Source organism: Podarcis raffonei, chromosome 5 (assembly GCF_027172205.1).
Source record: "Podarcis raffonei isolate rPodRaf1 chromosome 5, rPodRaf1.pri, whole genome shotgun sequence".
NCBI classification, from domain to species: domain Eukaryota; kingdom Metazoa; phylum Chordata; class Lepidosauria; order Squamata; family Lacertidae; genus Podarcis; species Podarcis raffonei.
Genome location: NC_070606.1, coordinates 32,830,299 through 32,857,578, shown reverse-complemented (window position 1 = coordinate 32,857,578; position 27,280 = coordinate 32,830,299). Strand labels below are relative to the sequence as shown.

General features: G+C 47.3%; 1 protein-coding gene across 3 annotated transcripts in view; it reads left to right on the top strand.

Annotated features, from left to right (window-relative positions):
* Positions 1-2,955: 2,955 nt before the first annotated feature.
* The window catches only part of ADAMTS14 (ADAM metallopeptidase with thrombospondin type 1 motif 14), a 78,904-nt gene continuing 54,579 nt past the window's right edge, over positions 2,956-27,280 (top strand). For all 3 annotated transcript variants that reach the window (XM_053388518.1, XM_053388517.1, XM_053388519.1), the window contains exons 1-2: positions 2,956-3,155; positions 5,913-6,334. In XM_053388518.1, the coding sequence (XP_053244493.1) occupies positions 3,068-3,155; positions 5,913-6,334 (510 nt within the window). In that variant the 5' untranslated portion in view covers positions 2,956-3,067. The remainder of the gene's footprint in view (positions 3,156-5,912; positions 6,335-27,280) is intronic.

Below are 27,280 nucleotides of genomic sequence, written 5' to 3'. Positions count from 1 at the left end.
CGATTTCAGGGACCCCCCTGGAGATTCCTGTGCAGACAGCTGTTTGCACTTAAGATCATATGGCGGTTGTGCTTTACTGCTCGTGATTCTTATCATGCAGAACAGATGCTGTAAAGTCTCATCACGGTATTGTACATGAAAATGAAGATCTCTGTCATACTGAGGCAGAGGGGAGGGGATTTCCCTTCCTTGCAACTATCCAAACACACAGGGAAAAGGGCAAAATGTAGGAAGCCAAGATGCAGCCCAACCGAACATGCATGTGCACTACAACACAATGCTAAGCTGACTTCAGATTCTCAAAGCTTTATTGGCATATGCAAAAGATTCCAGTAGGATTCAATACAAAAAAAATTCCTGCATGTAACACTTAAGTTGGTGTTGTATAGGAAGGCCTGTTGAGTTTGGTGGGGTTCTTCCCCTAGGAAGTATGCTTAGGACTCCAGCCTCCTGAAATTCCCAAGTTCATGGGCATGCAGATGATTGCAACCTTAACTAGTTTCACAAGCCTGGTTAGCACCTTGAGATATGCTGTAACTTATAAGTACAACAAAGTGCCTCATTCCATATCGGATACAGAATTTTGTGTGGGCATGCATTTGTTTATTTTTTTATTGGCAGCAGATTGATTTCATCATATAAAAGAAAAATAATGTTTAAAAGTTTTTTGAGGAAGTTTCTTTTTTAAAAAAAATAATCTGGGGTTCATTGTGGAAGCCAATGTTGCTCCAGGGCAAGTTTAGAGAAGTGTTTTGATCCCTCTTTCCCAAGTCATAGGAAGTTCAGTGCAGCCTTCGGAAGGGTGAGTTTCCTGCAAACGAAAAGCCACTGGTCTTTTTTTGGTGCTGTCACTCCCTTTGTTCTTATATGTTTAAAACTGAAAATAAATGGCAGGGAAGCAGAAGTCGGCATACATTTTCAGAATCTCAATCTGGACCAGAAGCTGCTGAAAATGGCAACTCTGTGCTTTTAACATTCCCTTCTGCAATGTCTAGTAGTAATTCTATCTGTTCTGATGTCGTAAGGATATGCGTTTTCCTGCCTGTGCACACCATTGGCAGTGGCTGCTGCAGGCTGCTGTGTGTGCAATGCTGAGTGTCACACGCCTGATATCACAGCACAGACCTATTAGAAGGGTGAGAGCTAGAGGCATGGCTGCTGTTTTCAGCAGGAGGCATGCAAGACTGGATGTTAGGGACTGGATACTTTAGCGCTGGGTCAGCATCAGCAGCAAATTAGGTTAGATGGTCTTTCCAAGATTCTGTGCATGCTGTGATATAAGCACCAACAACTGGATGTCTAAGAGTGTTTTGTGATCCACAGTGTCAGAAGTTGGTTAGAAATCCACTAAGAGCAGCAGAAATAACATTCCATCTGTCTATCTCTAAGCAAAGATCGTCCAGCAGGGTTACCGAACCCACCCCCATTCCAAAACCAGACCCGCTATTGGTCTCATCCACTCAATGTGCCGGATCCTGACACCCCTGACCGCCACTTGAGTATTAGACATACAGTGGTACCTCGGGTTAAGTACTTAATTTCTTCCGGAGGTCCGTTCTTAACCTGAAAGTGTTCTTAACCTGAAGCACCACTTTAGCTAATGGGGCCTCCCGCTGTTGCTGTGCCGCCGGAGCACGATTTCTGTTCTCATCCTGAAGCAAAGTTCTTAACCTGAGGTAATATTTCTGGGTTAGCGGAGTCTGTTACCTGAAGCGTATGTAACCTGAAGCATATGTAACCTGAGGTACCACTGTATATACATTGCTCAAAAGGCCATTAAGTTTGAGATTGCTACCAACCATTTTAGCCATGATGGGGGTGAGCCCAAGGAGAATTCTAACACCAAATACTTTGCATCCTTGAGGGAGAGCAGACTGCAGTGATCCAGCAATTGTGAGGAGCGATTACTTCTGACGCTACCCTATGTGGACTCATACTGGCTTTTTAAAAAAGCAACAACACCACCAAAGGTTTGTTATATTTTAAGCCACCTGATGGATTTTTTAGAAGCAGAAACGGCCATGAACAAATCTTTTCCTGGGACTCAACGGTGCTTATTTCTGAGTAATACATGTAAAGAAACACACTGGAGGAAATCAGAGACATAAATGACTGCAACATCCCCCCTCTTGAAAGGGCTTCGGTAACTTTTGCAGGAAGTCCTAGCATCCCCAGGCTGGCAGAAACTTTGGAACGCCCCGCCCGTTTATGAAAACGGTGACCGATCCCATTTCTGAGGGGCTGCACCCAGCTTTGCTTGGACCAAGGCAGCAGCTTCAAACCTCCGAGGCGGCCGAGCAGGGCAGGTGGGGACCTCGCCCCGCCAGTCTGCCAGGAGACGGGCAAGCGCGTCTCGCGCCCAGGCTGCGTGGCGACGTGCGCGCTTGCTGCGCCTCTCTCGGGTGCCATGGGCAAAAGCCCTTGAGGCGGGGGTGGGACGACCCTCGCCGAAAGTGGGGGGCGGGGCTTGGCTCCGGGGCCGGCCAATGGCAAGTGGCGCAGCGCTGGAAGCGCCACGTGCAATGGAAAGTCCTCTCTCTCTCTCTCTCCGGCGAGAGGGCTGTGTGCAGCCCCCTCCCCTTTGTATCCCATTCCAGCCGGCGGCCCGCCTGTCACTCAGAGGCGTCGCCGTCGTCACGGCCCTCCCCGCCCCCCCGCGGGCTCGGCTCTCCTCAGCTGGCAGCCGCCTCGAGAGCGGGAAGCGCCTCCTCCGCTCCGCCGGCCGCTCGCTGCGCGCCTTGCCCCGTCGCAGTGCATGGAGGGCACTCGTCCCGGGCCGGGCGCAGCGCGGAGACGGGGCCGGCTGGAGGAGGAGGAGGAGCGGCGCCTGCCCTCGCCCGCTGACAGAGCGCCCTGCTCGGGCCAGCAGGAGGCGGCGGCGGCGGCAGGCAGGTAGGAGAAGGGAGAGCGCGCCAGGCTGGGAGCGCGCGGCTTCCCCGACAGCAGCCCCTCAGGCGACCTGAAGGAGCAACTTTCCGTCCTCCTCGTTCTCCTCACCACCTCCCGGCTGTGTGGGGCTGGCCGGGCGCTGGAGTCCCCGGGTGGCGCGCCGGGCGAGCGTCCGCAAATGGATTACCCGCCTCTCTATGCGATGCTGTCTTGCTTGGTGCCGCTCAGCTGCTGGCTCGCCGCGGGCAGGGGAGCGAGAGCCCAAGGTAGGAAGGAGCGCGCGGCGCGGGGAAGGGCGCGAGCAATCAAAGGAGAGAGGCGGGGGGGGGGGAGGGAGGGAAGCGGGTCAACCTGCCCGCCCCGCCTCGCGCGCCTTTGCAGCTCTCTGGGCGCCTTGCTCGCGTCCCGCTGCCTGCGGGCTTCCTGGGTGGGCAGGAGGCAGGGTCCGGGAGGCGCGCTCTCGGTCCACGATCCAGCAGCGCTGCCCGCTCCCGGAGAGCAAGGCTCGCAGAATTCAGGGCTTTCTAACTAGCAAAACGTGGGAGGAATCCGCCCCCCCCCCCCAGTCTCTGTATCCTCACCGGCAAGCAAGTTCCACTGGTGGTTCTTGCTGCCGCGTGAAACGGCGACCAGGAATGAATGCAAATGCGTCTTCTCGCCAGCCTGACCCAGTGGCCCGAGAGAGATGGAAATGCTTTTTTGGTTATCGCGCGGAAGTGCAGTTCGGCGTTTTGTTTTGTTTTTGGCCGGTCATCTGTCGTCCATCTGATCAAGTACCAAAGTGTTGCGCCAAATGCTGCGAAACACCCAGGTTTCACATTTCCAGGCACCCGTTGCCCTGTACCCTGCCCCTGACTGTACCTTAGAGGTCGGCCGGGGGCGGGGGGGGGGATCCAAACAAAAACTACTCTTTGATGTTGACTCTTAGACATTCGAGATCTCTATCGGCTAATCCTGCTTAGGACAGGATAAGAAAGGCAGATTTGGGGAGCCATTTTCAGGTGCCTCTGATTTCCCCACTCCTGGCTTTTAAAGATTTTGTTTCTTAAAACAAAACAAAACCAACAACCCCCAAACTCTTTAATAAAAACAATTTTTTAAAAAATGGAAGGGGAGATCCAGCATTTCCCATATTACCAGCGACATGTTTTCTTTTCAGGACAGGGAGAACTCCAATTAAAAACTCACAGTCCCCACCCCTGTTCCTTATTAAGTTGGGATGGAGCCCTGAAACAAATGGCAAGCCCTAAACACAGAATTAAACTTATCACTGTGTTTTGGCTCTATGAGTCAGGTTTTCCAAATTAGCTTTATACCTCTGATCCTAAGCATGTTTCCTCCAAAGGCAGGTTAATGGATTTCAGCTGGACTGATGACATTTGATGGGTAGGCTGAGAGTTCTTTCCATTTACCTTGCTGCCCAAGTATTTTTAAACAGGTTCCATTTTAAAACCTTTGCTGCATTTGAAGGGTGCAGAGATGGGCAGTCAGTAAGGCAAAACAGTTCGCAGGAATAGGAGTGCATAACTTCAAAGATTCTTGTTTTTTTAAGATGGCAATGCTGATCACCCCCATAGTGCATTTTTTAAAAGCTTCGTTTTGACAATTGATGCAGTAGCTAAAACAGTGCTGTTTAAGCTCTGTTGAGGAATTGGAATACAGTGCTAACACATGGGATTCTTTTGCAAGCCTTGCCAAAGTATGTTACAATGCTGACACACTTTTTTTTTTAAGTTCAGCGGGATTCTCTACTTTAGAGGAACAGTGTGACATGGAAACTGCACAATGAATACTTTGGATGCTTGGTGTTAGCTGGGCATGCAAGAAGCATAAGGGCGTGTCAGTGTGAATTTCTTCTGCTGTGTTGAACATGCCCAGTTGACGCTTTGTGAGCTACAGTTTATGAGGGGGAAATCATAAAGGTTTTGCAGGTGGAGGAAGAAGAGCAATAGCTTCTCACTTAACAGAACTGCCCCTCTCCAGAAATATCAATGTTTGCAGCCATCATTCTTTTGGCTTACTCTGAAACAAAAGTTTGAAGGTTTGTAGTTAAATTTAAGAACCACTATAAAAAAACTGGGTGAAGGATGGATCGAGGTAAAAAGTAAAGTGTCTCTACAAACCTTTGCAGGCCAACACAATTATGTAGTAGCCCACCCAGATATGTAGCCCTCAGCAAATGTGTCTATTCTGTTTGTGTTCCGCAGTTCCACATGAGCACGGGGGAGAGTGCATAAAGCACTTATGAGGAACAGACCTGAATTTCCTGAGATTCTCAGCTTTAATTTATAAAACAAGTTTCTTATAGGGGAGTGTAGTCAAACTTTGAGTAGACACACTGAAATTAACGGACGTGACAAACGTTGGCCCCTGAATTTCAGGGGGGCTACTCTTGAGTCAAACTTCGTTGGCTACAGCCCCTTTGTGTGTGTGTGTTATAAACAAATTTCTAACTCTTTGGATTGGTGAAAACACACTTGTAAGTTTAGATTTTTAAAAAGTATGGCTCCTGGAACTTGTGTCTGGTGTTGTGGTGGTGGTGGAACTGGGCAGGAGAAGACTTCAGTGCCCTCATAGTTCCTTGATCCACCCACATGGTTAGCAAAACCAGCATAAGTTATGCAAAACACTTGAAATTGCAGAATAAATTTAAAACAATGAAATGGGTTTTGCAAGTGTGTCTTATGTGCATTAATTTATTCGGGTGCCAGAATTCGTCTGTTTTGGTTGTTGAATTTTTATGTATACATTTGTCCAGACTTCATACAGCTCTGCCTTTGTGCTGTTACTGGATGCCTTGTGTGATAGTTCCTTCAGGTGGCTCACTTGGAAAGTAGTGTGACTTGCCATGGGCCAATGAATGGCTAACTGCAGGACTAAGCCCCGTGAGGCTGGAGCCGCAGGTGTGCGTATCTTGAGAGGAGCAAAGGCTTTTCAGACACACGCTTACGAAAAAGGGGTTTCCCCGCCCCGCTCTGCTTTGAATGTATTGAAGTATGTCTATCTGTATTTATTTCCACTAGAGCTGCTCCTGTCTGGAAAGCTAAGTGAATATGGTGTGATTGTGCCCTTCAGTGCAGATTGCCAGGGACGGTTCCTCTCGCACGTGGTGTCTGGCTCGGTGGCAGCAAGGAGGGGCAAAGCCACCCACCCTCCCGCTCCTCCACCTCACCCAGGCCGGCGCAGGGTTGCCCGCAGCACCTCCTTTCTGAACCAAGGCGTGCCTGGGAATCGCTTGCACTACTTCAATGTTACTGTTTTTGGAAAGGAGCTGCATCTTCGCCTGAAGCCCAACCGGCGGCTGGTGTCACCTGGCGCATTGACTGAGTGGCAAGAGGACTTCCGGGAAGTCTTTCGGGAACCGCTGCAACAGGACTGTGCTTTTACAGGAGGAGTCTCGGGCATGCCAGGTGCCGCAGTGGCCATCAGTAATTGTGATGGACTGGTAAGCAAAGCGGATTGAGTCTTCCTCTTCTTCTTCTTGTCCACAGAAGAGATGAATCCCTTTCTCCTATTTCCCCAGCCTTAGGACTGTCTTTGCCTTGTTACTTAAGCCCCTCTGAGCCTTGCAAATAATTTTTTTGCTATGAGCGTGTATTCTGGAATTCACCTTATATTTGTTACGGATATTGGGGGATAAAGTTGCCAACTTCAGATTTCAAAAAATTCTGTTTCCTGTTTGAAGATCTGGCAGATCAGGGTAGGGGAATACCAGCAGGTAAGTGGGTGTGAAGGAAATTCCCATTGTTCTGCTGACATCACACTGTTTTCCTTTTGATCTTCAGCAGCACCTGTGCTGGCAGGATGCAAAGTAAGAACACAATTCAGTTTCTCATTCAGCAGTGGGTGAAATAGAGCACAATGAAGCTATCTCACTAGTCTTGTGCCTTAGTGGGGCTCAGGGGAAACGCTGCTTTTCACAAAAGAGCTTTACTCAAGAACTGTTGTTCATTTTATCAGACTTCTGGCTCTTAACGCAGCACAAAATATTTGCTACTAGCCAGGCTGAACTTTATTTTTGGTTGATAGGTAACTCTGCCAACTAGAGTGTCTTGCAGAATGGATAGGATAGGTTCACCTGCAACTATTGGTCTTGATAGATAAATCTCAGGGAAGCACATGCTGCCAGCTTTAGGTTATCCCTGTGAGCATCAGCCTGGCTGCTGTATTAAAGAGAATGGTAGCCTGCATGAACCACTGCTGGACCAGTTGAGGCACCTGCAGGCAATGATGACTTCAGAGATTCTGAGTTGATTTTCAAACTTTGGAAAATGCTTCCAAGTCACCTGCAGAATCCTAAATATTTAAGTCTGGCAAGGTTTCAAAGACCTGCTTGGCCTCATGGCTCGTGGGACCTTCATTCAACCGCTAACCCTGGGTACCATATCACAAACAGTTCTTGAATCTACTCTCAGTTTCCAGCTTAGTTTGCCATGGGGCAGGGGCTGCTGCTGTTGGGAGTAAAACAGGCTTCCTCAACTTCGGCTATCCAGATGTTTTTGGCCTACAACTCCCATGATCCCTAGCTAGCAGGACCAGTGGTCAGGGATGCTGGGAATTGTAGTCTCAAAAAACATCTGGAGGGCTGAGGTTGAGGAAGCCTGGAGTAAAACAACTCTAAAGTTCACTTGCACTCTCAGAGCTAGTTTCAAATGTATTCTGGAGCTTTGTAAATGCATCACACAAGTGCATAATTCTATATTTGGTACATAATTCAGCATCCTGAAAGTTTCAGCTTTTACGTTAAAGTTTTTTTTAGAGAATATATTCAAGTGTTTAATGGTCTGTTGCCATCTATGCCATTTTCTTCTGTACTGAAACACACACACACACACACAGAGTGAATATTAGGGTTCTGAAGGCTTGCCCTGTCCCCTTCCTGGGCTACTACTATCAGGTCCACCCAGTGCCTGTACACTGAGTGTCACAGATGAGACCAGTAGGCGTACAGCCCATGAAGCCCTAGTTTGAAGTGTCTGTATACCGCAAAATTGGCAGGTCTCTGTGCAATTTTGATGCTGAGCAAACAGATGCAGGGTTGGTCCTGAATGGGGTAACTGTGCCCCTGAACGACCAGGTGCGCAGCCTGGGAGTCATTTTGGACTCGCAGCTGTCCATGGAGGCACAGGTCAATTCTGTGTCCAGGGCAGCTGTTTACCAGCTCCATCTGGTACGCAGGCTGAGATCCTATCTGCCTGCGGACTGTCTTGCCAGAGTGGTGCATGCTCTGGTTATCTCCCACTTGGTCTACTGCAGTGCTCTCTACGTGGGGCTACCTTTGAAGGTGACCCGGAAACTACAACTAATCCAGAACGCGGCAGCTAGACTGGTGACTGGGAGCGGCCGCCGAGACCACATAACACCGGTCTTAAAAGACCTACATTGGCTCCCAGCACGTTTCCGAGCACAATTCAAAGTGTTGGTGCTGACCTTTAAAGCCCTAAATGGCCTCGGCCCAGTATACCTAAAGGAGCATCTCCACCCCCATCGTTCTGCCCGGACACTGAGATCCAGTGCCGAGGGCCTTCTGGCGGTTCCCTCACTGCGAGAAGCCAAGTTACAGGGAACCAGGCAGAGGACCTTCTCGGTAGTGGCGCCCTCCCTGTGGAACGCCCTCCCACCAGATGTCAAAGAGAACAACAACTATCAGACTTTTAGAAGACATCTGAAGGCAGCCCTATTTAGGGAAGCTTTTAATGTTTGATGTATTAGAGGATTTTAATATTTTTTTGGAAGCCGCCCAGAGTGGCTGGGGAAGCCCAGCCAGATGGACGGGGTACAAATAATAAATTATTATTATTATTATTATTATTATTATGGTCGAGTCAGTGCCATCCTAACATTGCACGTTTGACTGAACATCTGTGGAGGTCTTAAAGTGTACCAAGCGCACTGTGCAATGTACCAAGTCCTGTGGTTTTAGTAACAATATCCTATGTTAATTGAAATCTTTGTCAATAGCAAACCTATTTATGCATATTTCCAAATATATGAGAATTTTGAAGGTATTTATTTGTTAGCTGCTTCTTCGACATCACTGATTTCAAGTTAGACTGTATGGCCTTATGTGCCATACTTACTGGCAATTCAAAGGAGTGGGTACAGAGGCTCGGTTTTGCATGCCAAATACCATCTTGGATTTGAATTGGAAATTGATATTTTTTGTTGTTGTTGTTGCCCCGCTTCTTGTAGTAAGGCTCTTCCCTGTAGGTCCTCTCTACAGCCCAGTACTCCTTACATTTAACCATTTATTGTTATTATTTTTGTTTTCAGAGAAGGGGGGAAATGAGACATCCCCCCTCAATATTCTGCTAGTCCCAATATGAGTTTTGTTGCATCAGAATATAACGAGCAATACAGATAAAGTGGAGTATTAAGGTTATTCCTATGTGTACTAAGTGTTAGGCTATACTTAGGGATCTGATAATATTGCCCCTCTGAAAGCTGAGATGGCATAGTTGAATAGCTCGGTGATAGGAACGCCTGTCCAAGCTGGCTATGGGAGAATTGATGAAGTTATATCCCAATGCATGGGTCAGTTTACAGTGAAGAGGGTCGTGAGTTCTGGTATATACAGGTGGTGACCATTTTGCGTGGGGTTCCGTTCCTGGCCTCAGTGCATGTCAGCAGACCACACATAAATCTGCCCTCCCCTCCTTATACCCCCCCCCGTTCTGCCCCCCCCCAGTTACACCCCCATTCTGCCCTCTTGTCAGTCCAAAAGGACCCAAATGCCAGCAGTCATGCACAAAAAATAGTTGCCCCCTGTGTAATATTTCTGCAGGTCATTTCTGTTTCTGCAGAATAATTCCAAGAATTAAGCCCAAATTCAAAGGCCTTGAAGTTGGCACATCTTTACCACAGCCCTGCCCCTTGTTTATCACACTGCAGTAGCCAAGTGTTTTAGTTACAGTTTTCACCCACACAAGAGGGCAGAAGACAAGACAGGTTGAAGGTAAGACTGGAGCAACGAGAAACGTAAGAGAAACTGACGTTGGTGGACTCATCCATGCCTAGCAAGGATCTAGATACAGATTTGGTCTGCTGTGGACTTTCCTAAACCTGCCAATTAGTTTTACTCACCCTGAGCCTGCAGGGGCACGGCGTGTTTAATAAGTAAAAAGCAGAGCAGTGTCCCTTTGAAGATAAAAGATCAGGTGAAAAACCAACAATAATTGCAGGATGTGTAGGAATGAACACCTCCAGATGCTTTTAGTCCCTTACATCAGAATGCTTTTGTCCTTCTCAACTGTGTAATTATGAACATGGGATCCGATTTTCCAAAGTGGTTTAGGAAATTAGAAGTTCTAATTACCATGGAGTTGAAAAGCTAAGTCTTGTATCATTTTGCAAACAGCACTACAGCTGTAGCTCATATGCCCCTCAACCAGCTGCTTGTCATTTTCTAGGCAAGTGAGTAAGCAAACTAAGGAGATGCCCAGGAGTCTTCATCTGGCCAGAGCCCTAAATTTCCCTTGCGGCCCCTATATTTCATTTCAGTGTCCAGATGTCTGCTGAGTTCTCTCCCCCCTGCCCCATGATTTGCAGAAAGGAAAGATGGTGATTTCCTATAGCCTAAGCAAGTGGTATTTGGGGGACGGCGTGGGGAATAGCATTCTTGTTAAATGTTTAGAATTGTAGCCATATTTTAAAGGGGGAACCAAGTCAGACAATTGAGCTCAGTACAAGAATTCTCCAGGGTTTGACTTCCCCATTTGTACCTTGAGATGCCTGTGACTGAGATTAAACAGGCTCCCGCATTCTATATATTTTGTCAGATGCAGGAAAAGGTTTTTTTGTTTTGTTTTCCCAGACATTTCCAGAAGGAGGAGTTTATTTGTGGTAACTGATATCCTTCGAGAACTGTTTTACCTGTTTTTACTTGCTTAAAACTTTTTTGTTTTGTTTTTTGTATACCTCTGTGGTGGTATTACGAAGCTTAGAGTTCATAAATATTTCTGATAAATAACAATGTTGTATCTAAACTAACTGGAAGGAGTGTAGTGACATTTAAAGTGGGGAAGCATAACTTGTGAGCAGTAATAATATGCATTAACTGAATTGGGTACATTAACTAAATCAAGTGATTTCAGCCCCAGGTTCATAATCACCACACTACCCTAGCAATTTCATCCAGGAAGGTTTGATTGCTCTCCCATCTGCTGGTGGGAGGGAAGCTCATCAGTCCCTCACCACTGGGACATAGAAACTTATTCTGGTGACCTCACTTATTGGGGCTGTATCCAATTTGTGAGGGAGGCGGGTGGCGCTGTGGTCTAAACCACAGCCTCTTGGGCTTGCCGATCAGAAGGTCGGCGGTTCGAATCCCCACGATGGGGTGAGCTCCCGTTGCTCGGTCCCTGCTCCTGCCAACCTAGCAGTTCAAAAGCACGCCAAAAAGTGCAAGTAGATAAATAGGTACCACTCTGGCAGGAAGGTAAACAGTGTGCTGCTCTGATTTTGCCAGAAGCGGCTTAGTCATGCTGGCCACATGAGCTGGAAAAACTCTCTGCAGAGAAATGCCAGCTCCTCGGCCTGTAAAGTGAGATGAGCACTGCAACCCCAGAGTTGTTCATGGCTGGACTTAACTGTCAGGGGTCCTTTCCTTTTTTTAGCCAATTTGTGGCCAGCTTTGCCTTCTGTCAGTATATAGGGCTGGTGCTGAGGGAACTATTGCCAGTTCCCAATATGCCAGCCAGCCAGATTTAAGGTTTTTCTGTTAAGCATATAAAGCCCTAAAAAACTGGGGACCAGGATATCCCTATGTATCTACCTGTCCACTGTAGTTGTCTATGGGGACTGTCTTTGCTGCGCCACTTATACCAGAGATTCATTCTGTAGTGATTTGGACTAGGCCCTTCACTGAAGTGCTCCCTGCTCAGTGGATCATGCTGCCCGCTGCAGTTAGACAGGCTCCAACATTGTATGCATTATGTCTGATGCTGAAAACTTTTATTTTTACAGGCTTTCACAGATGGGTGGGTTTATTTGCAGGCAGAGTTTGCTGCCGTTGGATAATTTTTGTTGCAAACTGCTATGGTATTTTTTGCAGTGCTCTATATAAATTATCTCTCTCTGCCTGAAATTGCCTCTCTTCTTCGCTGGTGCTCTTCCAGATCTTTTAAAATCTTAGTGAAATATTAGTTGCAGCGGACCGTTCTTTTGCAGCTGAGATTCCTTGCCTTATGATCTCCAAGTAGCAGTTTTTATCAGTTTTCTCGTATTTCACTGTCAGCATTTCCTGTCCTGTTTGGCGTGTCGTCCTCTTTACCTCCCCTCCTATTGATTTATTGAGGAAACACTAGAGAGGGCAGTAATTTTATCCATGGCACAATGTGTAATGTCTGTGCCAAACTGTCTGACTTTTCATTAAACGACTGGCACGTTTCCAGCCTGGTGGATTCCACTGTCTTGTATCGAAACAGACTATCAATGGAGGTTTGAAACACCCCCATCCACCCATTCAGTTATTTCATTCCATAAAACCTCTCCGTTTTGTTTGGATAAGTTTATTTTAACCTTTTCCAAATGAAGCAGCCGTGTGTGCTGCCTCTTTCTGTTACAAAATTGAGTTCATCCTGGCAGTGCCTGTCTTGTTGAGCGTCTCAGATAGCTGCTTCAAATTATACGAATCACTGAGTTGTATTCCCAAAGTATCCTCAGTCACAGCAACTTTTCTGTGTCACATATTGGCTTAAAAAAACTTCTAAATGAGAGCCGTGTTGTTCAAATGAGAAAGATGAAAGAACTGGGCTCTCAAGTGATAGTATCTACAGTAATTGAAGGACTAAACCTCTCGTTCCCTAGGCATGGACAAGGGAAATGTTGGTGTCTAAGACTACAAACATAAAGGCTTTTGATTTATTTCCTTCCCTAAGGATAGCAGGGGGGAACAAAAGAAAAAGATTGCAGTATTGGCTTTTTAATGGCCCACATGTATATTAGAAGGGCAAGTGAAAAGTGAGCTCAGACAGCCTGGAGAGCATCACAGGCTGCACTGGTCCTTGTTGTCACCTTCTATTTTGGGATTGCGTCCAAAACACACTGGCAATTGAGAACCTCCAGAAACAGACATAATCACTTCAGTGGCATAATAGTTGGCGGTGTGGAAAGTTGTGCCCTGAGATCCACTGGAATAGTGCAAGTGCTTGTGAGGAGGGCACCTTTCAGATTGCACATGGCTTCTGTTAAGTTGTGGGTAAACAAAGCAGACGACACAGTGATTCTTCCAAGGCAGCTCTTTATTTGTAAGCTGGAACAGAACTGGCTGAGGGGCTCAGTCAGCCTGCTTATATAGAGCTCCAGAACAATGTAACTGTTGCCATTTTCTAAAGCTATCCAATCACTGAACGTCACTTTTGATCCTTCATTTGCATACAAACTATCCAATCACGGAACGTCACTTTCGATCCTTCATTTGCATAACTATCTACAGTATCCCCCTGCTGGCCCAGGGTGAGAACTTCAGTACATAACAGCTTCAACGGCACCTCTAAAGAGATTTCCGACCCTAAGTGACTGCATGCTTTGCTTCTGGTGTTGGTTCCATTGTAGATGATGTTGGCACAGAAGAGGGCTTTTGCTTCCCACCCCACCCCCTTGTGGGCAAAGTCTCTTCAGCTTCAATTAGAAATGATCTGGCAATTTATGATCAGCATTGGCAAACACTTGGATCTTTTTTTTTAAACCCCCCCCCCCCACAAATTATACATTCACGACTTTTTTCTGATCTATGCATGCTCTCTCAGTGTTGGTGGGGAATGGCAAAACATTGCCTAGGCAAAGGCTGGGATTTTAAAATCCACCAGGCTGCTATATACTGGTGACTTTCCCCCTCTGCATGATTGGTTATTGTAGGTCACCTGCACCAGCAGACCAAACTGGAAGGCACATGCCAATATTTTTACATTGATTGCCTTGTTAGGTTAACTTTTAAATCGGTTCATTGGTCTGCTGTTCATGATGCAAGGGTTTTGTTTTGTGTTTTTCAAATAGTCAGACTTAGAGTTAATTTTTTTTTTTTGTAACAGCCAATTTGGCTTTTGTGAGAGGTCGCATGTGTGTGCCTGCACTTGTGGTGCATGCATTATTATTTTTTCCTAACAATGAAATTTCAAGCCAAACTGATTGCTCAGATCACAAATTAGGGTATTTTTTTTTTAACTGCATACTCAAAGTTGAACTCTTGGTTTCAGAAATCAACAAATGCTGGGGATGCTTCTGAATTTCTCATCCAAATATCCTCTGGAATTTTCTGAGTCACTCAGTCTTGCTTCTAAGGAAAAACCAGCACACTTGCAATTCCCACTTTTTCCTTGAATGAATGAATGAATGAATGATTGAATGAATATGTATTTTGAACACGGTAGGGTGCTTGTGCAGTATGTGGCAGCTTTTAGTTCCTTGAGTTTCCTTGCAATACTTAACTGATTCACAGTGTTTTTTATCAATCTTTATGAGATTCTTTTTGTGTGGTGTTTTTACCATTGCGCAGAAGTTCGTGTATGCACCAGTGGAAAACTACACAATAATATTTTTTTCAGACAATCATACGATTTCTTGTTTTGCAATGTTTCATCGAAACATTGTGCACTTTGGTGACGGGGGATTGTGCAAATAAGGTGAAACAAGTGAAATTCCAGAATTGGTTTTAGATAGCCACACTGAAATTCAGGTGGAAGGAAAGAGGAGGAACAGAATTGGGGAAATCTTCTCCTCCCTAACCAACTTTAGTGACAGCCCTTAAATTCAGAGGAAAGTAGACCATGGAGGCACAAAAACGGGCACATGAGCATTAATGTTCATAATTTATGAGCAGAAAACTATTTTCTGGGGCAAAGGGAACTTGTATTCAAAACTGGATATTTTTGAACTCTGGTAGCATTGTTACTGAGTGCAAGGAGTGTCCTGCGATCCTGATCACTGCATCTTCTTAACACTTCTAACCTCTGATGAAAGCCTCTGAAATGGCAATTTATCATTTGATCATCTAGTGTCATGGGCAAGTATCTAGGAAGGCTATGATTCTACGTCATGGATGCTTTAGTTGAGATTCCTGTGTTGCAGAGGGTAGGAGTAGATGACTCTTGGTATCCCTTCCCACTTTATGATTCTATTATTTTTGTTCCAACCTGTATTCATCGCAGTCAGCATTCTTTTGTTTTCCACCATAGTTTGTTTTCTGCCAAATACTACCTTGTTTATCTAGCTGCACATAAGTTGCATAAGTTATGTGACTATTTACATTTCCTATATAACATTTAGTGTAAAGAAAACAGCAAAACAGTGTAAAACAACAACAACTATAATTATATTATGTATCATTTGCAGACCAAAAAACAACAGCAGCTACATAAATGAATACAGATTTTATTCACTGGACTGGTTTTCAATCCTGACCACAGAGAAATGTGTGAACTGCAACAATCTCTGCTTACTTTTCCATTTTTGTTGGAATTCTGACATCCCTGGTCAGGGGAGGATGGAAATAAGAACTGGGAGGGGACCATGGCTTGGTGCCAAAATGCATGTTTTGTACACAAAAGATCCTGAGTTCAATCCCTAGTATTTCCAGGTGGAGTTGAGAAAGATTCCCGTCTGAGACACAGAAAGTGTAGAGACGAACCATTAGTCTTAGTCTATATGGCAACTTCCTACGTACCTAACTTGCTGAATTCCTGGTGTTGGATCGAGCTTGGAGAAACACTCTGAAGAAATACTGTTGAGTCTCCCGGCCTCGTTTCTTCTTGTTTTCATTTGTGCACAAGCTGGCAAAACATGCAAATAAAGCTAGCGTTCTTTAAAATGGGCACACTTACAAAATGTTAAGTGCCCAACTTCCCTGGCAGGAATTGAATGGGCTGCTCTGAGGTCTTTTTGCTTTTTTAGAATACTCTCATTGTAAGTGAAAAGTGCACACCAGTCATTATTCCATTTACAGTGTAATGGGAACTAGCTGGAGTTTGATTAATGGATGGGGATAGGAGGTTGCAGTTAACTTCCCCACGGCCCTTTACAAACATTGCTGTGTCTGCAGCTGGTACAGATGTTGCTTAATAACTGCCTTACACAATGTTCAGTATGAGTGGCTGTTTTAACTCAATCCTATTCGCTCTTGGGATGTGCCAAAATGGGACTCTGGTTTTCAGGAACGCTTTCTACAATAGGGAGTGACAATGAAGAGCGTAGAAATGTTCACCAATTTTGCAAGACTCCCCTATCAGGAATGGAAGGACAGTGGCAGGTGGAAAAGCATTGTCCTCATTTCCTTGTTCAGTTTCCTAGCCCTGTGACATCTCACATGCCACGTGAGTCCTGATCGGTTGGAATTAGTTAAGAAGGAAATGTCCCACGATTTGCTGCTGCTGTGGTGTCAGAGAAGGAGAATGCAATGTGCTGGAGGAGGCTGGGGAATATTTCCATAATATGAAACATACCGAAGCTGCTGAAAGATCATTCAATGAACACATAGGAAAAGCAGTGATATGTACATTGTACATTGTCTTTTGTTGGTCCTGGGGGTGCCAATTCTTGAAATAAATTGTTGGTTCCTGGGGAGGGTCAGGGCCAGCATGTGTGTGTGTCTGTGTGTGTGTGTGTGGATAGGAATGCTTACCACAAAAGCTGTTTCCACCTAAAGTTGACCTGCCCACATTCTGATGTTTCCTTGGCAGGGCCACACTGACGTGTGATTCAGTATGTACTTATCTAGAGCTGGATCCAATTTGAAAATGAATGCCAGCATTAAAATTAAGTTCTGCTTAGTTGTTGGGGTGGATTAATGAGGCATACAGTGCGAAAGTTATGTAAAGTAGGGTAGTAATGGAAGCTGTCTAAGATGCAAACTTCAGGAAGTAGAGTTTCTTTCCCTTATGCCTATGGACCAATAAAGACACTTGTAATAGAGTGGGTGAAACCGGGGGGGGGGGCAGGGCGGATTATCAAGCATATAATCCGAAATAACAAAGACTAACTGTGCTTAATTTTTGGTCGTACTGGGTGGAATTCAATGTGGTGCTAAGGAGGTTGTTCCTACAGTGCAAGCATTTCTTCTCCCTCCACACATTGTTCTGGGGGGGCGTTCTCACAAGCCCCTAGAGTGGATTTTTTTTGGGGGGTGCACAAGGGGGGAAAGCCCTGTTGTGTTAGCAGGGGAGCCCTCATGCTGGCTTCTGCTAGCAGAACAGGGTAGTTGAATACAGCTCAGTGTATTCAAAATAAGACCTACCCTGTCTTGAATGAGTGGGGGAAGATACTTACTTCCATCTGCTGGCCATGCAGATGCTGGATATTTGGTAAGCCAGAGAATAAGGTATGGTTGCCCTGGGCGCAAAATTGCTAGGGGCACAAAATTTCAACATCTGGTGCTTCCTCAGTTCAGCTGCATGCTTCCGTCGCTGGGGTCCATTGAAAACGGCTCTCCATGCGAACCAGGAAGTGACCTCTCCATACAACAGAACAACTCTTCTTTGCTTATCTCTGCGGCTGCGATCTCCTGGGTGACGTGGACGTTATTAGGCAGTTGAATGCACATGTGTACCTCCCTCCTACCCACTTTGCGCAGCCCCAGGCACTAGCAACCCATGCTAGGCCACTGCCCCCACCCCCTGACCTTTTATATGGAGACCCATCAGACATGCAGTTCTGCACCACATGCTGCTTCTGAACATTTAGACTGGCTTTGTGTGTACAGTGGTACCTCGGGTTACATATGCTTCAGGTTACATACGCTTCAGGTTACAGACTCCGCTAACCCAGAAATAGTACCTCAGGTTAAGAACTTTGCTTCAGGATGAGAACAGAAATTGTGCAGCGGCGGCAGGAAGCCCCATTAGCTAAAGTGGTGCTTCAGGTTAATAACAGTTTCAGGTTAAGAATGGACCTCCGGAATGAATTAAGTACGTAACCAGAAGTACCACTATACACAGAACGCTTCAGGGTTTTTATCTTACTGTGTAACGTTGAGAAAACCTGCGTCAGCCTAGAGGCTGGAGTCCAGTCATATGCTCATCACCTCCAAGCCAACTAAAATGTTTGAGACCCAACTTTACCAAGATAGCTGGCAGGGAGGTGCTGAGGTTGGCAGGGTCTACTGAAGCATTGCCTACTAGCCTCCCGTGCTGGGGGCTGCCAGGAGCTTCTGCCAAGCCAGTCTCTCTTTGGCTTGGGGCTGGCTCCCAACTCCAGAGCTGCTCAGCTGATGAGATTCCAGCGGAGAAACGTGCTTGGCTGAAAAGGCTGGTGCCAGGCCCATTGGGAGAAGAGAAAATAAGGGGGATTAGGCTCCTGTATGGGATCATTTTGGGACATTTCGTAGCCATGTCTGCACCTTTAGCCCTCCTCCGAAAAGGAGGGAGAAATAAGACAATAGAACAACTTTTAACACCCCCCCAATTTGCTGTTGTTGCTTGTCTTCTGAACAAGCTCTGTTATGTTGACAGTGTGGTGACTTCTTAGGCTTTCTCCCTTTGCCATTGACATATGCAGTAGAAGAAGCTATAGACCAGGGTTTCCCAAACTTGGGTCGCCAGCTATTTTTGGACTACAATTCCCATCATCCCAGACCACTGGTCCTGCTAGCTAGGGATGATGGGCGTTGTAGTCCAACAGCAGCTGGAGACCCAAGTTTGGGACACTTCACTATAGACACTATAGACCTTGTGATGTGGGAGTAGGCCTCATTGAACTGTGTGATGCTTGTTCCTGAGAAGGCTGTGCAGGCAATCACACTGTTAGTGCATTGTCCTGTTTGTTTTAAAATTGCTTTTTTTCTGCCACAACAGCAAAAAAAGAACCTGTGATATACAATTAAAAATGCTAGAACTAAAAACTAACTGAAATGAACATTAAGATAATTGAAAGCACACCAGAATTTCACTATATCTAGTTAAAAATGCTTAACCCCCCCCTTTTTAAAAAGAACTACTGCAAGATGTGTCATTTAAATATGATTTTTGGGAGCCTAATGACATAGGAAGAGCCGCTGCTGGTGCAGACCAAAGGCCCATCTAGTCCAGCATCCTATTGTCACAGTGAAGAAACTCACAAGCAGAACTGGAGTTCAATAACAATTCTCACTCCTTGCCATTCCCATAAACTAATGTAGAGGCAGGTTGCCTGTTCCAATAGTGGAGGTAAAATAGACTAGAGGCCAATGATTGTCAGTGAATTTTGCCAATCCTCTTTTAAAGCCATGCATGTTCATAGCTCTGTACTGAATTTTCTTTCCTGGACAGCACAGCAAAAAGTGTACACAAGCTCATGACCTCAACACTCCCTTTCATTCTTGCAGATACATAATTTTTAAAAGGTTTTGTTTCTTAGGGTGGCTTGAACAGTGGGGTCAGTGTGAGCCCTTTCCCTGGAAGTAATTATTATTCCTAGCCCAGGAGAGGGGAGTGCAAATGAGGCAGGTCTTCACAAGAACACTTTGGTGATTGCAAAGGTTAGAGGTTGTGTATGTGTGCTGTTTTCTAAAAGTATGATTCTAGGTTCAGGACCAACATTGCGTTGGTCCACTCATTAGCAGAGGCCCTGTGCCACCTGCAGTTTGGTGACCTTAATCTGTTCAAAGGCAGCGTTATAACATGGAAAAATAGATTGCCCAGTAGGGAGCAGATCATTAGAATCAATTGTCTAGACTGTTTTTTCAGTCATCCCAGGAAGCTGACAAGTGTGTAATGTGCAACCTGTGCTCTGCATTCCATGTAAAGGTCATAAGAAAGGATTGCTTGATGCTTTCTTGCAGAAATGCAAAGGAGCAGGCAATGTCAAGGCAACAAATCATATGCACACTTACTTGGGCTTAAATCCCATTGAGATTAGTAAGGAACTTAGGTACTTCCATGTAAGCACGTGTAGGATCAAACTGCATCAGGTCCCAGAAAGTGTTCAACCAGATAAGGACACTGCTCGCTATCCTTATGCACTTTTACTTAGAAGTCATTTGTACCGGGACACGGGTGGCGCTGTGGGTTAAACCACAGAGCCTAGGACTTGCCGATCAGAAGGTCGGCGGTTCGAATCCCCACGACGGGGTGAGCTCCCGTTGCTCGGTCCCTGCTCCTGCCAACCTAGCAGTTGGAAAGCACCTCAAAGTGCAAGTAGATAAATAGGTACTGCTCCGGCGGGAAGGTAAACGGCATTTCCGTGCGCTGCTCTGGTTCGCCATTAGTCATGCTGGCCACATGACCCGGAGGCTGTACGCCAGCTCCCTTGGTCAATAAAGCGAGATGAGCACCGCAACCCCAGAGTTGGTCACAACTGGACCTAATGGTCTGGGGTCCCTTTACATTACCTTTTACATTTGTACTAGTCAATGGAGACAGTGTCCAGATGTAGTAAGGAAAACCCAGAAAGAGCCATGTTGAGGCCAAGGCCCATCTGGTTCATCATTCTGTTCTCACAGTGGCCAACCAGATGCCTCTGGAAAGTCTACAAATAGGGCATGAGGGTAATGGCAACTCTCCCTATTTGTGATACCCAGCAGCCAGTGTTCAGGGGTGTGCTGTCTTGGACAGTGGAGGTGGAACATACTCACCATGGTTAGTAGCCATTGATAGTCTTATCTGATTTGTCTATTCCTCTTTTGTGGCCATCTTGTGAAAGCACCTTCTGTAGTTTAAGCATGTGATGTGAAGTACTGCTTTCTTTTGTCTCCTGAATCTTCCCGCATTCATGGATGTCCTGTGGAGGTCCTAAAATAGATCAAAGGAGATCTGGTCTCTCTCTCCCCCTCCACTCTAGGGTGCACTCCCTTTTGATTTGCAAACAGTGAAGGGAGGGGGAGATCTAGGGTTGCCATATTTTGAAGAGCAAAAATGAGGATGCTAGGATGACTCTTATTTTAAATACCCCTGCTATATGTAGGCTATAGAAGCTTTGATATATTGTTGAGAGAGGTCTGGCAGGAGAAGAGAAGAGGAAAGTAAGTCTTCAACCACCAGTTGTGCCTATGTCTCATCCAGAAAGTATAGCCAGAGATATTTTGGCAAGTTTAAAAAATCCACCCAGACAGAAATTTCACCCCTGAAAAAGAGGACGTGTCCTGGAAAAAGAGGAGACATGGCAACCCTGAGGAGCTATTCCTTGTTCCCACTTACTGCAGTTTGGAGCTCTAGTGCTGCTTTGGATGGGTAAACTATTGAAAGGCGGGGAGGTTTTGGAGGTGGTAGTAGGTGATAGGCCTATATTGAGCTCTCTTCATTGAGGCTAGCACAGTATAGAAACCAGTTTGCACACGTTTATAACTGTAAAAAATAGAAGAAGGGAAACTGATGGTCATATAAGGCATTCTGAGCTCACCCTAGCTGCAGTACGTTTATGGTACCAATATTCCTTCTTGTGTGTATAGTCTAGACTGACTTTTGCCAACCTGTTACCGTGCTGGCTTGGACTGGTGCAAGCTGTAGCCAAAACATCTGGAAGGTGGCAGATGGGTGAAAGCTAGTTTAATATAATTACATTCCACCTGTACTACATAAACCTCCACTGCCCAGCTGTTTACCCCAGGCAAAGCTCGCTGAGCATTTAATATTCATGTAAGTGATTTTACAGTGCATTCCTATGAACTGCTGTCTGCTTGACGTGCAAAATTAGTTTATTGCTGCACAGTCAATGTGAGAGCACTGCAGTGACTCTTCCAACTCTCTGGCAGTGCAGGCAAATCACCCATTGTTCTCAGGCTTTATTTCCCAGTGTGGACAGCCTGGCATGTATTGGCAGCTCTGCGGCAACAAATTAACTCAGGACTAGAGGCCACCAAATATGGTAACATGGCCGGTGTTAGTTTCGAATTCCCAAAGCGTTTGTTGGCTTAATAGGGACAAAAATGTTTCTTGAAAAAATAGTCTGGATTGTTGCAGAGCTTCAAAGGATACCGCTGATGTGTGTTACAAAAGAGTTTTTTCATAGCCAACAGATGAAGAAAAAAGTGGGTGGTGATTAGGGAAAGTCAGTGACCGCTAGGTCAATATTAACATCCTTGCCAAAATCTTGTCAGTCTGCAGTGTGTGATTTGATTTCCTTTTGATTGTCCAAAGCCTTAATCAGGTGGAGTTTCAGAATGAAACTGATGGGCAGTGTCAGGGAACTGCCATCTGAGACTAAGGAGGTGAAAGGGCTCATGGAGGGTGAGAGAGACCATTCAGCGGAGGAGGGGACCAGCAGGGGGAGAAGTGGAGTTCCAAGGGAAAGTGAGTCGGAGGGAGGGCTCAGAGACACTTCAAGCGGGAGCAGCGGGGAGATTTCAGGACCTCCTGTAGGGACACCCACTCCTCGGCGGAAACTGTCACGCCGAGAGTCCAGAAGACGCGTTTCCGTTAAGGAGCTTTTATGCTGGAAGAAGTTCCGTAAACGCCCACTGTCCGATTCAACGAGCGATTGATGGAGTCATGTTTAAGGAGCTCCATCACAGACAGAGGTTTGGGGACTTAGCCAAACTCTGAGGGATTAGGATTTTACGCACAAGCAGCTCATCATCCCATCACAGCAATCGGACAGTCCCTGAAAGCAGCTTGTGCAGAGAGGCATCATGAGTAACCCAGCCGGAGCCGGAGGAGCAGCAGGAGCTGGAGAGGGTCCAAGCCTGGAAGAAAGGTACAGAGTGTTGGAACTCCAGCTAGCAATGCAAACGGCGAGGCTAGAAGAAAGGAGGGCGCAGGATGCAGAAAAGGCAAAAGGCGCTACACTAGCAAGAAAGATGCCAGGAATGGTGCAGAAGTTTGGGGGGGACCCCAGGAACTACCAAGCCTTTAGGACAGAGATGCAGTATGCTCTTGAACTGCAGTTTAATGACTTTCCCGACGAGGCATCGAGAGTGGCGTTTGTGATTGGCCATCTCGAAGGAGGGGCGAGAGATTGGGTCAGACCCCTGATGGCAGGGAATAGTGACATGCTGAAGGACGCGAGGAAGTTTTTTCGCGCCATGGATTTGATGTTTTCCAGCGAGATTGAACAGGGGCTGGTGCGCAGACAATTGATGGCGTGCAAACAGGGGAGCCGATCGGTTCGTGAGTACTGGACTGAGTTTACAATGTTGATACATAGATTGGGGTGGGACCTTTCGGCGGAACCCATTCAAATGCTCTTTGAAGAGGGGCTTTCTTCGGCGGTGAAAGATGAACTTTCCCGGGCGCCCAGGGCGGAGGCTATGGACCAGCTGACCAAATCAGCGCTGACCATTGGAGCACGCCAGGAGGCAAGAGCCTTGGAGAAGCGGGAGGGGAAAGGAGAGCGTTGGAGGGATTTCCGCATTCCAGAGATTCCAGAACCAAGTTTCCCGCCAGGAGAGCCGATGGAAGTTGGAACAGCGCGCGCGCGCGCAGTTTCAAATCCCAGTGAAGGGAGGAAGAAGGAGGGAAAGAGCGCCAAGAAATGTTATCTCTGCCAGCAGCCAGGTCACTTTGCCAGAGTCTGCCCGCAAAGAAAGGAATGGCAAGGGATGGCTGGAGCTGTTGGGGGGAAGGAGGAGGAAGTCCAGGAGCCAGTAAAAGCCAACGCCTGTCTGCCTCTGTCAGGGCACTGCAGACAGGCCAAGGAGCAGTAAAAGTGCCCACTCCGGAACCTCCAAGACCAGCCCTAGTAATAGAGGTGTTGCTAGAGCTGGCAAACGGATACCCACTAAAGACTAAGGCGCTGCTGGACTCAGGCAGCTCCTGTAATTTTATGAGCAAGGAGTTTGCAGCTGAACACCAGATACAGACACTCCCTTTAAGCAACCCCCTGCAGGTCACCACGATCGATGGGAGGGAGCTGCTGGGAGGAGAAGTCAGCCTACAAACCGTCCCAATGGTTATGAGGGTGGCCAGGCACACTGAGAGGATAGCGTTCAATGTAGCCACCCTGGGAGGGGCTCCAGTCATTTTGGGAATGAGCTGGCTAGCGTTGCATGACCCGCTAGTGGGCTGGCATCAGAGAGTGGTCTCCTTTGGGTCAGCACATTGTCTGGAACACTGCAGAGAGGGAAAGGTGCCAGAAGGGGCAAAAGCCTCTCTAGCAGGGACGGAAGTGGCGGACAAAGGGAAGGTGCCCAAACAATACGCTGACCTGAGCAAGGTCTTCAGTGAAAGGGAAGCAGATAAATTACCACCGCACAGAGACTTTGACTGCCAAATTAATCTGGTCCCTGGGGCCCAGCTCCCCGTGGGCAAGCTGTACGCCATGTCAGACAGGGAAATGCAGGAGTTAAGGGAGTTTATTGATAAAAACCTGAAGAGGGGCTTCATCAGAGAGTCCAGAGCGGTGGGGGGAAGCCCAGTGTTTTTTGTGGACAAAAAAAACACGGATAAACCGAGATTGGTCGTGGACTACCGGGCCCTAAATGCCGTGTCAGAACCAGTGACTTTCCCCATGCCCAGGATTGATGACATTTTGACCAGGGTGAGGAAGGGAAAGATATTCACGAAACTGGACCTGAGAGGAGCATACAACCTGATACGAATAAAGAAGGGGGATGAATGGAAAACCACCATGTTCACCCCTTTGGGGGCGTTTGAATATCTCGTTATGCCATTCGGATTACAATCAGGCTCCGCCTGTTTTCAATCGCTCATGAACCACGTACTGGGACCTTTGCTCTACAAGAATTGCGTGGCCTTCCTCGATGACGTGCTGATATATTCAGAGAATGAGGAGCAGCATGTAAAGGATGTCAGGGAAGTGCTGAGCCAGCTGCAAGCAAACCAGTTGTGGGTGAAATTGGAGAAGTGTCAGTTCCACACCAAGGAGGTGGAATTCCTGGGGTACCGCTTATCAGACAAGGGATTAGCCATGGATCCAGGGAAGGTCCAGGCGGTGCTGGAATGGAAGACACCGAAAACGAAAAAAGATGTGCAAAGGTTCTTAGGGTTTGGGAACTTTTACCGTAAATTCATCAAGAACTTTGCCCACTTAACGGCTCCCATCACGGACTGTCTAAGCAGCAAGAAGAAATTCGTTTGGACGGCGGAGGCGGAGCATGCTTTTGAGGAATTGAAAAGGGCATTCGCTTCGGAAGAACAGCTCCTGCATGTGGATTTACAAAAACCCATGAGAGTGGAAACTGATGCCTCAGACCGGGCGGTGGGGGCGGTGCTGCTTCAGCCAGGGAGCAATAAGTCGGAATGGAGACCGTGTGCCTTCTTTTCGCGTAAGCTGAACAAATCCGAGAGGAACTACACGGTATATGACCGAGAACTACTCGCCATTCACGCAGCGTTCCGGAGATGGAGACACTTACTAATTGGCGCACAACATAAGGTGCAAGTGTGTACGGACCACAAGAATCTGGAGTATTGGAGAACGGCACGGGTGCTCAACCAACGACAAGTGAGATGGGCCCAGGAGTTCTCCAAATTCCATTTTGAAATTTGCTATGTGCCAGGTCCAGAAAACATCAGAGCGGACGCTCTCTCTCGCAAACCTGAATATTTGGAGGGGGAGGGAGCGCCGGAAGAGAGACATATTATCCCAGAGGACCACTGGGTGTGTGGTGCGGCCTGGGTGGGGCAAAGAGAACTGGTAGAGGGAACGGTAAATGATGAGTACGCCCAGGACAAGCTCAGAGGTCTAAGGAGAGAGGGAGAAGACCCCGGGGGTTTTGAAGAAAGAAACGGGGCATTGTATTACAGAGGGGCGCTATATATACCCGAAGGGGAATTGAGGGGGAAAGTACTCAAACAGCTGCACGACAATCCCACAGCGGGGCATTTTGGGCAACACAAGACCATGTGGTTGGTGACCAGGGAGTTTTGGTGGCCCAAGGTGAGGGAGGATGTACGGGAGTATGTGAGAAGGTGTGACCAATGCCAGAGAGCCAAAGGAGAAAGGCGGGCACCAGCGGGGTTATTAGAACCGTTACCCACACCAGAACGACCGTGGGAGGCGGTGTCGATAGATTTTATGACTGATCTGCCCAAATCCCAGGGGAAAACCGCCATACTAGTCGTAGTAGACCTGTTAACTAAGATGGGTCACTTTGTAGCTTGCTCACATGCAGTCACGGCGGAAGAAACAGCGAAATTGTTTGTAGAACATATTTTCAGACTGCATGGCGCCCCCTTGAGGGTGGTTTCCGACAGAGGGAAACAGTTCACGTCCAGATTCTGGAGGAAACTTATGAGCTTATTGCACGTAGAGGTCAACTTTTCGACTGCCAGGCACCCTGAGACCAATGGGCAGGCGGAGAGAGCAAACGGTATTCTCCAACAATACCTGAGGTGTTATGTCAATGACAGAGAGAACGATTGGGTCGAAAAGTTGGCACTAGCGGAATTTGCTTACAATAATGCTGAGAATGTGTCCACCGGGATGAGCCCCTTTTTGGCTAATTATGGGTGCCACCCCAGGGCGTTTCCAGGGGAAGGAGGGGAAAGATGGAGTGTTCCGGCCGCGGAACTTTTTGTAGAAGAAATGGAAGCGATCCATCGTCAACTCCAACTCAACTTAGAAAGGGCCAAGGAAGAATATAAGAGGCAGGCAGACAAGAGCAGAAGGGAAGGTGAAACAATTAGGGTGGGGAGTCGGGTCTGGCTATCAACCCAAGGGTTGCCGTTCAAGGGGGGTTGCAAGAAATTGAGACCCAAAAGATTGGGACCATTTGAGGTCATCCAACAGGTCAACCCAGTGGCGTTCAGACTCCGGTTACCGAACCACATGAAACTGCACCCAGTATTCCACAGGTCATTACTGTCACCATACAGGGGGGAAGGTGAAGGGGTATCCACACGGGGGCCAGCCATAGAAGAAAGGGAAAGCCGCAACCATGTGGCGGAAATCATCGACTCCAGGTGGAAGGGTAATCAGGTGGAGTATTTGGTCGCGTGGGAAGGGGAACCGGAGTCGGAAAACACCTGGGTGAAGGCAGAGGAGGTCCGTGACGAGATCTTGATCGAAACGTTCCACCAAAGGTTCCCCAGGAAACCTCAGCCAGTAGCGAGGTTTCGGAGGGAGTACTTTGGCACCACCGACGATGAGGAGGAACTGGAGGGATTCAGGGAATCGGAGTTGGAAGGAGGAACAGACTCCGATGAGGAGGAGTACTTGGAAACCGGAGACAGCAAAAGGTGGAGGGAAGTGTTCGAAACTTCGGAAGATGAGGGAGGTTCCTTCAGGGGTTTTGCTCCCTCGCCTCCCGCAGAGGAGGGGAGGGAAGGGGGTGAAGGGGGCCCTGGAGGGGAGGTGGATGTCAGGGAACTGCCATCTGAGACTAAGGAGGTGAAAGGGCTCATGGAGGGTGAGAGAGACCATTCAGCGGAGGAGGGGACCAGCAGGGGGAGAAGTGGAGTTCCAAGGGAAAGTGAGTCGGAGGGAGGGCTCAGAGACACTTCAAGCGGGAGCAGCGGGGAGATTTCAGGACCTCCTGTAGGGACACCCACTCCTCGGCGGAAACTGTCACGCCGAGAGTCCAGAAGAC